We start from the raw sequence: 16,491 nt of genomic DNA, 5'->3' as shown, positions 1-16,491 counted from the left end.
TCCGACAGTGCGGCTCTCCCTCAGCGCCGACCCTCCGACAGTGCGGCTCTCCCTCAGCGCCGACCCTCCGACAGTGCGGCTCTCCCTCAGCACTGACCCTCCGACAGTGCGGGTCTCCCTCAGCACTGACCCTCCGACAGTGCGGCTCTCCCTCAGCACTGACCCTCCGACAGTGCGGCTCTCCCTCAGCACTGACCCTCCGACAGTGCGGCTCTCCCTCAGCACTGACCCTCCGACAGTGCGGCTCTCCCTCAGCACTGACGCTCCCAGAGTGCGGCTCTCCCTCAGCACTGACCCTCCGACAGTGCGGCTCTCCCTCAGCACTGACCCTCCGACAGTGCGGCTCTCCCTCAGCACTGACCCTCCCAGAGTGCGGCTCTCCCACAGCAACGACCCTGAGAAAATGGGGTCGCTCTGCTCCGCGTGTGTGTGCACGTGTGTGTGTGTGGTGGGGGGGGGTTTGCTGGCTCACTCGTTGACGAGCACCCCACCCTCCTCTCCCGAGGCGGTCCCCTTCTCTCCACTTCACCATCAACAAGCGCAGTGTTTTCTCCTCCTGCTCCCAGCCCCACTCACGTGCTCCACTCCCGCTCTCAAACATAATCAGCATTTAATTCAAAGTCAATCTCCAAACACGGATAATTAAAGGGCTCCTGTCCACACGGCGGCCTCTAGCCGATCGTGTCCTGCCACGGGCGTTTCTTCCTTTGGCTGCTCCCCCCCAGAGTCCCAGGGGTGGTCTCTGTCTGCTTCAGCGGGTTCTGTGCAAACGTCTGCCTCAGGGGTCCTAGAGCGAGAAGACAAATCCAGTCAGACCAGCCACCTCACACCTCTGCTCCTGGAGAAGACACCAGCTTCAAACCAACTCGGCCGAAGGAGCTTTACTCTGTCTCTAACCCCGTGCTGTACCTGTCCTGGGAGTGTTTGATGGGGACAGTGTAGAGGGAGCTTTACTCTGTATCTAACCCCGTGCTGTATCTGTCCTGGGAGTGTTTGATAGGGACGGTGTAGAGGGAGCTTTACTCTGTATCTAACCCCGTGCTGTATCTGTCCTGGGAGTGTTTGATGGGGACAGTGTAGAGGGAGCTTTACTCTGTATCGAACCCCGTGCTGTACCTGTCCTGGGAGTGTTTGATGGGGACAGTGTAGAGGGAGCTTTACTCTGTATCTAACCCCGTGCTGTACCTGTCCTGGGAGTGTTTGATGGGGACAGTGTGGAGGGAGCTTTACTCTGTATCTAACCCCGTGCTGTCCCTGTCCTGGGAGTGTCTGGTTGTGTTCAGTGCGGCGGGAGCTGTATTTTGCCTCTGGTTGACCGCAGCCTGCGCCCAGTCCCTGGAGGTCGGGGGTTGGGGGTTTGTGACTAACCTTTGGCTGCGAGATCCAGGTGATGTTTGATCCTCCGCTCCCTCTCCTCGAGCTGCTGGGCGGCCTGGGCATTCTTCCAGCCTGGCGATGAGACAGAGGGGGAGGGGGGTTTACAATTCAGTTCACCGCTCGCCGCTCACAGACGAGCCTGAAACGCAGTCACTGTCACAACAACCACGTCAGCAGCAGCAGCAGCCACTGGAGCCGTCCGATAGCCCCTCCCTCCTCTGGCTTCCAGACACTGGAGTGAGAGGCCGCCTGCCCTCGCCAGGGGGGGGCGTAAACAACCCCCGCACCCGCCCGTCGATGGGGGAGGGGGAAGGACAGGAACCCACGCCCTCTCCGCTCCGCAGTTCACCCCCTCCTCTCTCCCCCCACTCAGCCGACACCGTCATAGGGCAGATCGTCGGGTCACCGTTGCCCTTCTCCCTGCTTCTCGGAGGGAGCTTCCTGCGAGCAAATTGGCTGCCAGGTTCCCCCGGCCTCGCAGCAGACGACAGGCCATTGGGCCCCTCCAGCCCATTCTGCTGTCCCCTTTCCAGGCGGCCCCCGGGGACGGAGGGTGACGGGCTCGAGATGTGGTCTCACCGCGCCCTCCGCCGGCAATGGCGCTCGCCGAGGCGTGGGTGGGACCTGAACGGCCGGTCGGCGGGGCAGGTGGGGGGGGGTGGGGGCAGGGGAGGCGTTTGCAGGAACGTGCGCTGCTGCCTCTGACTCCTCGGAGCCAGGGGTCTGGTCAGCAGGAATGTCTCACCACCCCCTCTACTCAGGGATGCTCCGAGGACATTCCTAAAGCCTTTCCGTGTTTCACACCCCCCTCCCCAGATCCCCGGGAGTCTCCACCCCGCCGGCCCAGTTCCGAGCCGAGCGGTCGCTTCGGGAGCCCGGAGTCAATCCCGCCTCGGCGCCTCCCACCCCACGGAGCTGATCCCGGGTGATTCCTGACCCAGCGGAGCTGATCCCGGGTGATTCCCGCCCAGCGGAGCTGATCCCGGGTGATTCCCGACCAGCGGAGCGGATCCCGAGCGATTCCCACCCAGAGGAGCTGATCCCGAGTGATTCCCGACCCAGCGGAGCTGATCCCGGATGATTCCCACCCAGCGGAGCTGATCCCGAGTGATTCCCACCCAGCGGAGCTGATCCCGGGTGATTCACACCCAGCAGAGCTGATCCCGGGCGATTTCCACCTCGTGGAGCTGATCCCGAGTGATTCCCGCCCAGTGGAGCTGATCCTGGGTGATTCCCGCCCAGCGGAGCTGATCCCGAGGGATTCCCGACCCAGCGGAGCTGATCCCGGGTGATTCCCACCTCGCCGCTGGGCGTGCGGGCTTGGGAGAGGACCCTGCAGTTGGACCGCCCTCCTCTCATCACTGGGCTTGGGAGGATCTGGTACCGGCCTCAACAGCAACGCCCACGTCCCGTGAAGGAATAAAAATAAAATTATTCCCCCCACAACTGCGCCCCCACCACCCCCCACAGGGCCAGTCTGTAACTTGTTCCTGTGTTCTGCTTTCAGGGAGCGCTGACCCTTGCACTGCTGTTAAAGCATTCCGCTATTCGCACCTTCTCTAGTCTTTAACACCGTCGTTGACGCTCCCGTTGTCTCGCGTCCGTGACATCTTTGTCAAATCACCACCTTAATGAGGGACGGAAACGGACGTTGGACGGGGCAGAGATATAGGGAGGGGGGGAGGACGTGGATTCCTACCCTGCTCCTCTCCGAAATTGGGGCCGTGGGATCTCTTACCCCCACTCGCGAGGGCAAATGGCCTCTCGATCAAGCACTGTGAGGTGCCTGCTGCTGTCGGTTTGTCCGTGGGTCTGAAGGATACAGGAGCGCGGGGGCTTCACCGCTGCCCAGGAAAACCACAGCGTCGGTCTCGGGTTTGACATCCCGCCCCTCGAGCGCTCTGGTCCTCAGTCGACCGAAGGCTGAGCTGGCACATCGGAGGCGGTGATCATCTTCACGGCTGATCCCTCTGCCGCGAGCCCACCTTCCCACCCCATCCCGGAGTTTATCCACCTCCGTCTCGGACACGGGTCAGCGACAGAGCGTGTCCACAGCTCTCCGGGGTCGGGAATTCCAAAGATTCGTGACAATTCGGGGACCCGGGTCCGAATCCCACCACGGCAGAACATGAACTCAACAAGGATCCGGAATTTAAAGTCTAAATGATGACCGTCGTGGATGGTCCTAAACACCCACCCGGCTCTCTTAACGGCCTTTTAGGGAGGGAAATCGGCCGTGCTCACCCGGACTGGTCTACAGGTGACTCCGGACCCCACAGGGTTGACCCTTAATGAGCCCCCCTGAACAAGGGGCAATTAGGGATGGGTAATAAATGCTGACCTGGCCAGAGATACCTACATCCCACGAACGAGTGTTTAAAAAAAAAACTCTCGAGTTGGGGGGAGGGGGGCAAAATTGGTCTGGAGCTCAGGAGAGGTCGACAAAGATGTCACGGACGCGAGACAACGGGAGCGTCAATGACGGTGTTAAAGACTAGAGAAGGTGCGAATAGCGGAATGTGTTCACAGCAGAGCAAGGGTCAGCGCTCCCTGAAAGCAGAACATCGGAACAAGTTACAGGCTGGCCCTTTGTGGGGGGGGTGGGGGTTTGGCGGTGAGGGGTGGGGGGAGAATAATTTTATTTTTATTCTTTCATGGGACGTGGGCGTCGCTGGCCAGGCCAGCGTTTCTTGGCCCATCCCCTTACTGCCCTTAAACCGAGTGGCCTCTCTCGCTGGGCCATTTCAGGGGGACAGTGAAGAGTCGACCACATTGCCAGGGGGTGGGGAGAGAGAGAGAGAGAGTCTGGAGTCACACCGAGGCCAGACCAGGTGAGGACGGCAGATTTCCCTCCCCCTGAAGGAGGGGATGAGTGAACCGGGACGGGTTTGTTAACGACAATCACCGCGACCGAGACGAGCTCTTCAATTCCAGGTCACGATCTGAACCGAAATTGGAAGCAGCTGCCGGTGGGGGAGGGATTCGAACCTGGGTCCCCCAGAGCCTGGGCCTCTGGGTTGCTAGCCCAGTGACCATACACCCCTCGGCCTACGCCTCCCCCTCCCCCGAGAGCCTGAGGGGTGGTGGGGTGGGGGGAGGTAGGGAAAACAAAATAGACATATATCAGAACGGAGGGTGGGATTGACGTTCTAAAGCCATTGAGCTCAATGTTAAGTCTCATCCTGCCCAGTTTTTTTTCCAGTGTTTTCTGGTTCTGTTTTTATCTCAGGTTTCCAGCGTCCGCGGTATTTTGCTTTCAAGCGGAAGCGCTTCTCGGGATCTGGGGAACGCGACAGGAAAAAAATCGCGCCTGGCAGGATCCCGCGAGCGGTGATGAGAATAACGACCGGATTAAACGCTGATCCTTATTTATTTCATCTTTTATATTTTTTTTTTAAAAAAAAGTGACGTCGGACGAGGTATAAACATTGGGTGACATGACGGCAAGGCGAGCGTGTCGCGCTGCTGCACTTCCTATCGTGGCCTGGAGGGGGCGGTGTCGAGCAAAGGCAGGGGCCTCAGTTTGACGCTCCCCTCCCTCACCCTCGCTTTACGCCGCCCCCCCCCCCCCACCCCTCCTTCACCCGTCCCCCCCACCCCCACCTCGAGGAGGAGAGTTGAGGAACCGTTCGCCCCGCACCCCACCCAGTCCACTCACCACCTACCTGACTTCATACTCTTGAGGAAGCCCTCGTTGCGAGGCAGCGCCGAGGGGTCGTGTTTGATCCGGTCCGGAATCTTCAGCTTCCTCCGGACGGCCGGAATGCGCAGGAATCCCACTTGGACCAGCGAGTAGAGGTTGGAGGTGAGCCAGTAGGTGAAGACGGCCTTTCTCACCGGAGGGAGAGGGGGAGAGAGAGAGAGAGAGAGAGAGAGAGAGAAAAACGATTCAGCGCATGAAATTATCGCCTCCTTTAAATCCCCCACTATCAACATCCTGGGGGTTACCATTGACCAGAAACTGAACTGGGGACCCAGCCATATAAATACTGTGGCTACAAGAGCAGGTCAGAGGCTGGGAATCCTGCGGAGAGTCACTCACCTCCTGACTCCCCAAAGCCTGTCCACCATCTACAAGGTGCAAGTCAGGAGTGTGATGGGATATTCCCCACTTTGCCTGGATGAGTTGCAGCTCCCACAACACTCGAGAAGCTCGACACCGTCCAGGACAAAGCAGCCCCCGCTTGACCGGCACCCCATCCACAAACATTCACTCCCTCCACCACCGACGCACAGTAGCAGCAGCGTGTGTACCATCTACAAGATGCACTGCAGCAACTCACCAAGGCTCCTTCGACAGCACCTTCCAAACCCACGACCGCTACCGTCTAGAAGGACAAGGGCAGCAGACAGATGGGGAACACCCACCACCTGGAAGTTCCCCTCCGAGCCATAGGGAGGCAGTGGAATTGTCACCGGACTAATATTCCAGAGACCCGGGGTAATGCTCTGGGGAACCTGGGTTACAATCCCGCCAAGGCAGATGGTGAAATCGGAGTTCAATAAAATACATCTGGAATCAAAAGCCTGGTAATTGCCGATGGCTGTAAAAACCCCATCTGGTTCCCCAATGTCCTCCAGGGGAGGAAATCTGCCGTCCTTGCCCGGTCTGACCTCCACATGACTCCAGAAGGTGGAGAACGTGGTTGACTCTTAAACGCCCTCCGAACAAGGGCAATTAGGGATGGGCAATAAAAGCTGGGCACGCCAGGGACTCTCACACATCAAAGACAAATAAAAACAACATCCTGACTGTACATATTGTCGTTCTTTCACGGACATAGGGTCACAATCCTAGAAGGATGGGGCCAGGGAGGATTGAACAATCCTGCAGAGCAGAGGAGCTGAGGGCAGTGCAGGAGCATGTGGAGCGCACAGAACTGCAACAGCAAATGGAAACACAAGGCAGATCCAGGAGGTGGCCAACAGACGGCACATCACTGAACAAGAGGTCCAGACCACCAGACTAGACAGGAAACATCAAACAGTGCGGCACTCACCGTGGGGAAGGACATGGTGAAGGGGAGAATGACCAACGGCATTATCCGGAATACGACCTTCATGGTGCGAAGATTAGGATTATCCACACCCGACTCAGCGCCAAGCTAGAGACAGAGAGAGAGAGACAACATCACTTCATCATCATCCACAACTCGTTCAGAAACACAGAGAGAGAGAGAGAGAGAGAGACATCACTACATCATCATCCACAACTCGTTCAGAAACACAGAGAGAGAGAGAGAGAGAGAGAGACAACATCACTACATCATCATCCACAACTCGTTCAGAAACACAGAGAGAGAGAGAGAGAGAGAGACATCACTACATCATCATCCACAACTCGTTCAGAAACACAGAGAGAGAGACAGACAACATCACTACATCGTCATCCACAACTCGTTCAGAAACACAGAGAGAGAGAGCGAGAGACAACATCACTACATCATCATCCACAACTCGTTCAGAAACACAGAGAGAGGGAGACAACATCACTACATCATCATCCACAACTCGTTCAGAAAGACAGAGAGAGAGAGAGAGAGACAACATCACTACATCATCATCCACAACTCGTTCAGAAACACAGAGAGAGAGAGACAACATCACTACATCATCATCCACAACTCGTTCAGAAACACAGAGAGAGAGAGAAAGACAACATCACTACATCATCATCCACAACTCGTTCAGAAACACAGAGAGAGACAACATCACTACATCATCATCCACAACCCGTTCAGAAACAGAGAGAGAGAGAGAGAGACAACATCACTACATCATCATCCACAACTCGTTCAGAAACAGAGAGAGAGAGAGAGAGACAACATCACTACATCATCATCCACAACTCGTTCAGAAACACAGAGAGACAGAGAGAGACAACATCACTACATCATCATCCACAACTCGTACAGAAACACAGAGAGAGAGAGAGAGCGAGACAACATCACTACATCATCATCCACAACTCGTTCAGAAACACAGAGAGAGAGAGAGAGAGAGACATCACTACATCATCATCCACAACTCGTTCAGAGAGAGAGAGAGAGAGAGAGGGAGAGAGACATCACTACATCATCATCCACAACTCGTTCAGAAACACAGAGAGAGAGAGAGAGAGAGACATCACTACATCATCATCCACAACTCGTTCAGAGAGAGAGAGAGAGAGAGGGAGAGAGACATCACTACATCATCATCCACAACTCGTTCAAAAACAGAGAGAGAGAGACAACATCACTACATCATCATCCACAACTCGTTCAGAAACACAGAGAGACAACATCACTACATCATCATCCACAACTCGTTCAGAAACACAGAGAGAGAGAGACATCACTACATCATCATCCACAACTCGTTCAGAAACACAGAGAGAGAGAGAGAGAGACAACATCACTACATCATCATCCACAACTCGTTCAGAAACACAGAGAGAGAGAGAGAGAGAGAGACAACATCACTACATCATCATCCACAACTCGTTCAGAAACACAGAGAGAGAGAGACAACATCACTACATCATCATCCACAACTCGTTCAGAAACACAGAGAGAGAGAGAGAGAGAGAGACAACATCACTACATCATCATCCACAACTCGTTCAGAAACACAGAGAGAGACAACATCACTACATCATCTTCCACAACTCGTTCCGAAACACAGAGAGAGAGAGACAACATCACTACATCATCATCCACAACTCGTTCAGAAACACAGAGAGAGAGAGAGACAACATCACTACATCATCATCCACAACTCGTTCAGAAACACAGAGAGAGAGAGAGAGAGAGAGAGACAACATCACTACATCATCATCCACAACTCGTTCCGAAACACAGAGAGAGAGAGACAACATCACTACATCATCATCCACAACTCGTTCAGAAACAGAGAGAGAGAGAGAGAGAGACAACATCACTACATCATCATCCACAACTCGCTCAGAAACACAGAGAGAGAGAGAGAGAGAGACAACATCACTACATCATCATCCACAACTCGTTCAGAAACACAGAGAGAGAGAGAGAGACAACATCACTACATCATCATCCACAACTCGTTCAGAAACACAGAGAGAGAGAGAGAGACAACATCACTACATCATCATCCACAACTCGTTCAGAAACACAAAGTGAGAGAGAGACAACATCACTACATCGTCATCCACAACTCGTTCAGAAACACAGAGAGAGAGAGACAACATCACTACATCATCATCCACAACTCGTTCAGAAACACAGAGAGAGAGAGAGAGACAACATCACTACATCATCATCCACAACTCCTTCAGAAACACAGAGAGAGAGAGAGAGAGACAACATCACTACATCATCATCCACAACTCGTTCAGAAACACAGAGAGAGAGAGAGAGAGAGAGACAACATCACTACATCATCATCCACAACTCGTTCAGAGAGAGAGAGGTAGAGGGAGGTAGAGGGAGGTAGAGGGAGGGAGAGGGAGGGAGAGGGAGGGAGAGGGAGGGAGAGGGAGGGAGAGGGAGGGAGAGGGAGGGAGAGGGAGGGAGAGGGAGGGAGAGGGAGGGAGAGGGAGGGAGAGGGAGGGAGAGGGAGGGAGAGGGAGGGAGAGGGAGGGAGAGGGAGGGAGAGGGAGGGAGAGGGAGGGAGAGGGAGGGAGAGGGCGGGAGAGGGCGGGAGAGGGCGGGAGAGGGCGGGAGAGGGCGGGAGAGGGCGGGAGAGGGCGGGAGAGGGCGGGAGAGGGCAGGAGAGGGCAGGAGAGGGCAGGAGAGGGAGGGAGAGGGAGAGAGAGGGAGAGAGAGACAACATCACTACATCATCATCCACAACTTGTTCAGAGAGAGAGAGAGAGAGAGAGAGTAGAGGGAGGTAGAAGGAGGCAGAGGAGGTAGAGGGAAGAGAGGGAGGTAGAGGGAGGTAGAGGGAGGGAGAGGGAGGGAGAGGGAGGGAGAGAGAGGAGAGAGAGGGAGAGAGAGGGAGAGAGAGGGAGAGAGAGGGAGAGAGAGGGAGAGAGAGGGAGAGAGAGGGAGGGAGGGAGAGGGAGGGAGAGGGAGGGAGAGGGAGGGAGAGGGAGGGAGAGGGAGGGAGAGGGAGGGAGAGGGAGGGAGGGAGAGGGAGGGAGAGGGAGGGAGAGGGAGGGAGAGGGAGAGGGAGGGAGAGGGAGGGAGAGGGAGGGAGTGGGAGGGAGTGGGAGAGAGTGGGAGAGAGTGGGAGAGAGTGGGAGAGAGTGGGAGAGAGTGGGAGAGAGTGGGAGAGAGTGGGAGAGAGTGGGAGAGAGTGGGAGAGAGTGGGAGAGAGTGGGAGAGAGTGGGAGAGAGTGGGAGAGAGTGGGAGAGAGTGGGAGAGGGAGGGAGAGGGAGGGAGAGGGAGGGAGAGGGAGGGAGTGGGAGAGAGAGGAGAGAGTGGGAGAGAGTGGGAGAGAGTGGGAGAGAGTGGGAGAGAGTAGGGAGAGAGTGGGAGAGAGTGGGAGAGGGAGGGGAGTGCAGACTCAGCCTGAGAGCTGGGCAGAGTTCGAGTGCGCGGGCGGGATTGTCTTGTTACCTCGATGATGCCCCACATCGTGCTGGTGACGACGAGCGGCAGCAGGTAGAATGGGTCGGGTGCGGTGAGATCCGTGAACCACCACAAGCCTCCTGTCTGTAAACTGGGCACGGGCAGGTAGGCCATCTGACGCAAGGCCACAAAGAACGAGATGAAAATGGGGGCCTGAGAGAGAAAGAAGGGGAGATGACTCCACAATGAGCTTTCAACACAGCTGGACCCCGCGCTCAGGAACCTGTCGCAGAGCAGGGGGCTGCACACACTCCATTAACTCCTTCCTCTGTCTCCATCCCTCCGTCCAGTGAGGGCCCAATCTGGGCCCTTGCCCCTCCAAATGTTGTCCCCCTCGGCCGCCCTCTGGTCCGACACTCTCTTCACTCCCCCCCACCCCCAGCCAGGAGCGCCCTGGCCTCACTTCCATTAGGAACCCATTGAACCGATTCCTCCCCCTGGCTTTTCAGGGGGTCGCGCAATGGTGGGACATCCCCCTGCTACCGCTACCCCGCCACCAACCCGACCGACTCCTTCCTGGGCCAAGCCAGCCGTTGAGTTCTTACCAATCCCAGTCTCCACACCCTCGAGTCCCTAATACGATGGAATACTCCCCACTTGCCTGGATGAGTGCAGCTCCCACAACACTCAAGGAGCTGGGCATCGTCCAGGACAAAGCAGCCCCGCTTGATCGGCACCCCATCCACAAACATTCACTCCCTCCACCACCGACGCACAGTAGCAGCAGTGTGTGTACCATCTGCAAGATGCACTGCAGGAATTCACCAAGGCTCCTTAGACAGCACCTTCCAAACCCACGACCACTACCATCTAGAAGGACAAGGGCAGCAGACACATGGGGAATACCCACCACCTGGAAGTTCCCCTCCGAGCCCCTCACCATCCTGACTTGGAAATATATCGGCCGTTCCTTCACTGTCGCTGGGTCAAAATCCTGGAACTCCCTCCCTAACAGCACTGTGGGTGTACCTACACCACAGGGGTCAAAATCCTGGAACTCCCTCCCTAACAGCGCTGTGGGTGTACCTACACCACAGGGGACAAAATCCTGGAACTCCCTCCCTAACAGCGCCGTGGGTGTACCTACACCACAGGGGATAAAATCCTGGAACTCCCTCCCTAACAGCACCATGGGTGTACCTACACCACAGGGGATAAAATCCTGGAACTCCCTCCCTAACAGCACCGTGGGTGTACCTACACCACAGGGGACAAAATCCTGGAACTCCCTCCCTAACAGCGCCGTGGGTGTACCTACACCACAGGGGATAAAATCCTGGAACTCCCTCCCTAACAGCACCATGGGTGTACCTACACCACAGGGGATAAAATCCTGGAACTCCCTCCCTAACAGCACCGTGGGTGTACCTACACCACAGGGGATAAAATCCTGGAACTCCCTCCCTAACAGCACCGTGGGTGTACCTACACCACAGGGGATAAAACCCTGGAACTCCCTCCCTAACAGCACCGTGGGTGTACCTACACCACAGGGGACTGCAGCGGTTCAAGAAGGCAGCTCACCACCACCGCCACCTCCTCAAGGGGTAATTCGGGGATGGGCAATAAACACTGGCCCTGCCAGCGACGCCCACATCCCGCAAAAGGGATGAAAATAAGAGCTTCCTGGCACCTTGTTGGTCATTCAGACCCAGTCCGCGCATCGGCAACGCCGCTTGGACCAATACTTGGGAATTCCCACGGCCTCCACTGGAGCCTCCACACTCACCGCGCCCGCCATTGGCTGACGGGCACATTCTCCCCAGGGAGCCACAGCCAATCGGAAGGCAGATAAGCCTCTGCATGAGCCGGTTGGCTGCCTCTGGCCTGTGCCCGTCAGGGGGGTTGTTTCCCCAGCCCCACCCGCCCTGCTCGGTGGACAGGCAGTGAACACCGGCGTTCAGAGGGAGCCAGGATTTGGTTTGTCCGGCCACAGTGACATTTCTCCTCGGCCCGCGCTGGTCGCAGCGCCCAGGAGGTTTGTCTCCCAGCGTCGGGGAGTCCGGGGCGGGGCTGCTGGAGGGGGGGTCGCTCTGGGATCCCCGGGGTGGGGCTGCTGGAGGGGGGGTCGCTCTGGGATCCCCGGGGTGGGGGGGTGGGGGTGGAGAGTCTCACTCTGGGAGTCCGGGGTGGAGGGTCTCACTCTGGGAGTCCGGGGTGGAGGGTCTCACTCTGGGAGTCCGGGGTGGAGGGTCTCACTCTGGGAGTCCGGGGTGGAGGGTCTCACTCTGGGAGTCCGGGGTGGAGGGTCTCACTCTGGGAGTCCGGGGTGGAGGGTCTCACTCTGGGAGTCCGGGGTGGAGGGTCTCACTCTGGGAGTCCGGGGTGGAGGGTCTCACTCTGGGAGTCCGGGGTGGAGGGTCTCACTCTGGGAGTCCGGGGCGATCTGTGCGGCCGTATAGGGGGAGGATGGGGATCCTAATCTGGGACAGAGGGGGAATCAGTTCAGGAAAGGCGGGTGGGAATTGGGAAGCGACACTGACCTGGATAAGAGGCACCAGGAATCCACGGAGAGGATTAACATCGTGTTTCTTCTGGAAGAGCATTAGGTCAGAGTACGCTTTAGCAACTGTGAGAGAGAGAGGGAGAGAGAGAGGGAGAGAGAGAGGGAGAGAGAGAGGGAGAGAGAGAGGGAGAGAGAGAGGGAGAGAGAGAGGGAGAGAGAGAGGGAGAGAGAGAGGGAGAGAGAGAGGGAGAGAGAGAGGGAGAGAGAGAGGGAGAGAGAGAGGGAGAGAGAGAGGGAGAGAGAGAGGGAGAGAGAGAGGGAGAGAGAGAGGGAGAGAGAGAAGGGCGAGAGGAATAAGAGATCATTAAAACACTGCATCCTGATATCAGCCCAAGTCGTGGACCCTGACCTTCACCCCCACCCCGAACCTCCTTCCCTCTGGAACCCTGCATATAGTTCACTCAAGCGAGTGAGAGAGCGAGAGCGAGAGAGACAGAGAAAGAGAAAGAGAACACTGTCACCCAGTGAGCCGGCACCCAGAGAGAGAACACTGTCACCCAGTGAGCCGGCACCAAGAGAGAGAGAGAACACTGTAACCCAGTGAGCCGGCACCCAGAGAGAGAACACTGTCACCCAGTGAGCCGGCACCCAGAGAGAGAACACTGTGACCCAGTGAGCCGGCACCCAGAGAGAGAGAGAACACTGTCACCCAGTGAGCCTGAACCCAGAGAGAAAGAGAACACTGTCACCCAGTGAGCTGGTACCCAGAGAGAGAGAGAAAACACTGTCACCCAGTGAGCTTGAACACAGAGAGAGAGAGAACACTGTCACCCAGTGAGCCTGAACCCAGAGAGAGAGAGAACACTGTCACCCAGTGAGCCTGAACCCAGAGAGAGAGAGAACACTGTCACCCAGTGAGCCGGCACCCAGAGAGAGAACACTGTCACCCAGTGAGCCTGTACCCAGAGAGAGAGAGAACACTGTCACCCAGTGAGCCGGCACCCAGAGAGAGAGAGAACACTGTCACCCAGTGAGCCGGCACCCAGAGAGAGAGAGAACACTGTCACCCAGTGAGCCTGAACCCAGAGAGAGAGAGAACACTGTCACCCAGTGAGCCTGAACCCAGAGAGAGAGAGAACACTGTCACCCAGTGAGCCTGTACCCAGAGAGAGAGAGAACACTGTCACCCAGTGAGCCTGTACCCAGAGAGAGAGACACTCACCCAGTGAGCCTGTACCCAGAGAGAGAGAGAACACTGTCACTCAGTGAGCCTGTACCCAGAGAGAGAGAGAACACTGTCACCCAGTGAGCCTGCACCCAGAGAGAGAGAGAGAACTCTGTCACCCAGTGAGCCTGCACCCAGAGAGAGAGTGAACACTGTCACCCAGTGATCCTGCACCCAGGGAGAGAACACTGTCACCCAGTGAGCTTGTACCCAGATAGAGAGAACACTGTCACCCAGTGAGCCTGAACCCAGAGAGAGAACACTGTCACCCAGTGAGCCTGTACCCAGAGAGAGAGAGAACACTGTCACCCAGTGAGCCTGAACCCAGAGAGAGAACACTGTCACCCAGTGAGCCTGAACCCAGAGAGAGAGAGAGAACACTGTCACCCAGTGAGCCTGCAGCCAGAGAGAGAGAGAACACTGTCACCCAGTGAGCCTGTACCCAGAGAGAGAAAGAACACTGTCACCCAGTGAGCCTGTACCCAGAGAGAGAGAGAACACTGTCACCCAGTGAGCCTGCACACAGAGAGAGAGAGAACACTGTCACCCAGTGAGCCTGCACCCAGAGAGAGAGAGAACACTGTCACCCAGTGATCCTGCACCCAGGGAGAGAACACTGTCACCCAGTGAGCCGGTACCAAAAAAGAGAGAACACTGTCACCTAGTGAGCCTGAACCCAGAGAGAGAACACTGTCACCCAGTGAGCCTGCACCCAGAGAGAGAGAGAACACTGTCACCCAGTGAGCCTGCACCCAGAGAGAGAGAGAACACTGTCACCCAGTGAGCCTGCACCCAGAGAGAGAACACTGTCACCCAGTGAGCCTGCACCCAGAGAGAGAGAGAACACTGTCACCCAGTGAGCCTGAACCCAGAGAGAGAACACTGTCACCCAGTGAGCCTGAACCCAGAGAGAGAAAGAACACTGTCACCCAGTGAGCCTGTACCCAGAGAGAGAGAACACTGTCACCCACTGAGCCTGAACCCAGAAAGAGAGAGAACACTGTCACCCAGTGAGCCTGCACCCAGAGAGAGAGAACACTGTCACCCAGTGAGCCTGAACCCAGAGAGAGAGAGAACACTGTCACCCAGTGAGCCTGAACCCAGATAGAGAGAGAACACTGTCACCCAGTGAGCCTGAACCCAGAGAGAGAGAACACTGTCACCCAGTGAGCCTGAACCCAGAGAGAGAGAGAACACTGTCACCCAGTGAGCCTGAACCCAGAGAGAGAACACTGTCACCCAGTGAGCCTGTACCCAGAGAGAGAACACTGTCACCCAGTGAGCCTGTACCCAGAGAGAGAACACTGTCACCCAGTGAGCCTGTATCCAGAGAGAGAGAACACTGTCACCCAGTGAGCCTGCACCCAGAGAGAGAGAGAGAGAGAACACTGTCACCCAGGGAGCCTGTACACAGAGAGAACACTGTCACCCAGTGAGCCTGTACCCAGAGAGAACACTGTCACCCAGTGAGCCTGAACCCAGAGAGAGAGAGAACACTGTCACCCAGTGAGCCTGAACCCAGAGAGAGAACACTGTCACCCAGTGAGCCTGAACCCAGAGAGAGAGAACACTGTCAGCCAGTGAGCCTGAACCCAGAGAGAGAGAGAACACTGTCACCCAGTGAGCCTGTACCCAGAGAGAGAGAGAGAGAGAGAGAACACTGTCACCCAGTGAACCTGCACCCAGAGAGAGAGAGAATACTGTCACCCAGTGAGCCTGCACCCAGAGAGAGAGAACACTGTCACCCAGTGAGCCTGTACCCAGAGAGAGAACACTGTCACCCAGTGAGCCTGTACCCAGAAAGAGAACACTGTCACCCAGTGAGCCTGTACCCAGAGAGAGAACACTGTCACCCAGTGAGCCTGCACCCAGAGAGAGAGAGAACACTGTCACCCAGTGAGCCTGTACCCAGAGAGAGAACACTGTCACCCAGTGAGCCTGTACCCAGAGAGAGAACACTGTCACCCAGTGAGCCTGTACCCAGAGAGAACACTGTCACCCAGTGAGCCTGAACCCAGAGAGAACACTGTCACCCAGTGAGCCTGTACCCAGAGAGAGAGAGAACACTGTCACCCAGTGAGCCTGCACCCAGAAAGAAAGAACACTGTCACCCAGTGACTCTGTACCCAGGGAGAGAGAGAACACTGTCACCCAGTGAGCCTGCACCCAGAGAGAGAGAGAGAGAGAGAGAGAGAGAACACTGTCACCCAGTGAGCCTCAATCCAGAGAGAGAGAGAACACTGTCACCCAGTGAGCCTGAACCCAGAGAGAGAGAGAGAGAGAGAGAACACTGTCACCCAGTGAGCCTGCACCCAGAGAGAGAGAGAGAGAGAACACTGTCACCCAGGGAGCCTGTACACAGAGAGAACACTGTCACCCAGTGAGCCTGTACCCAGAGAGAACACTGTCACCCAGTGAGCCTGTACCCAGAGAGAACACTGTCACCCAGTGAGCCTGTACCCAGAGAGAGAGAGAACACTGTCACCCAGTGAGCCTGCACCCAGAGAGAAAGAACACTGTCACCCAGTGACTCTGTACCCAGGGAGAGAGAGAACACTGTCACCCAGTGAGCCTGCACCCAGAGAAAGAGAGAGAGAGAGAGAGAGAGAGAGAGAACACTGTCACCCAGTGAGCCTCAATCCAGAGAGAGAGAGAACACTGTCACCCAGTGAGCCTGAACCCAGAGAGAGAGAGAGAGAGAGAGAACACTGTCACCCAGTGAGCCTGAACCCAGAGAGAGAGAGAGAGAGAGAACACTGTCACCCAGTGAGCCTGTACCCAGAGAGAGAAAGAACACTGTCACCCAGTGAGCCTATACCCAGAGAGAGAACACTGTCACCCAGTGAGCCTGAACCCAGAGAGAGAGAGAACACTGTCACCCAGTGAACCTGTACCCAGAGAGAGAGAG

The 16,491-nt window shown here is 56.5% G+C and overlaps 1 protein-coding gene across 2 annotated transcripts in view; it reads right to left on the bottom strand.

The window, feature by feature from the left end:
• Positions 1-595: 595 nt before the first annotated feature.
• Positions 596-16,491, bottom strand: part of oxa1l (OXA1L mitochondrial inner membrane protein) — a 36,091-nt gene continuing 20,195 nt past the window's right edge. For both annotated transcript variants that reach the window (XM_078535302.1, XM_078535303.1), the window contains exons 5-10: positions 12,396-12,481; positions 9,901-10,065; positions 6,378-6,482; positions 5,043-5,205; positions 1,369-1,449; positions 596-787 (exon numbers count right to left, since the gene is read on the bottom strand). In XM_078535302.1, the coding sequence (XP_078391428.1) occupies positions 672-787; positions 1,369-1,449; positions 5,043-5,205; positions 6,378-6,482; positions 9,901-10,065; positions 12,396-12,481 (716 nt within the window). In that variant the 3' untranslated portion in view covers positions 596-671. The remainder of the gene's footprint in view (positions 788-1,368; positions 1,450-5,042; positions 5,206-6,377; positions 6,483-9,900; positions 10,066-12,395; positions 12,482-16,491) is intronic.

Source organism: Cetorhinus maximus, unplaced genomic scaffold, assembly GCF_964194155.1.
Source record: "Cetorhinus maximus unplaced genomic scaffold, sCetMax3.hap1.1 HAP1_SCAFFOLD_372, whole genome shotgun sequence".
Taxonomy (NCBI): Eukaryota; Metazoa; Chordata; class Chondrichthyes; order Lamniformes; family Cetorhinidae; genus Cetorhinus; species Cetorhinus maximus.
The sequence above is the reverse complement of the archived record's forward strand: the minus strand, read 5'-3'. Positions and strand labels throughout refer to the sequence as shown.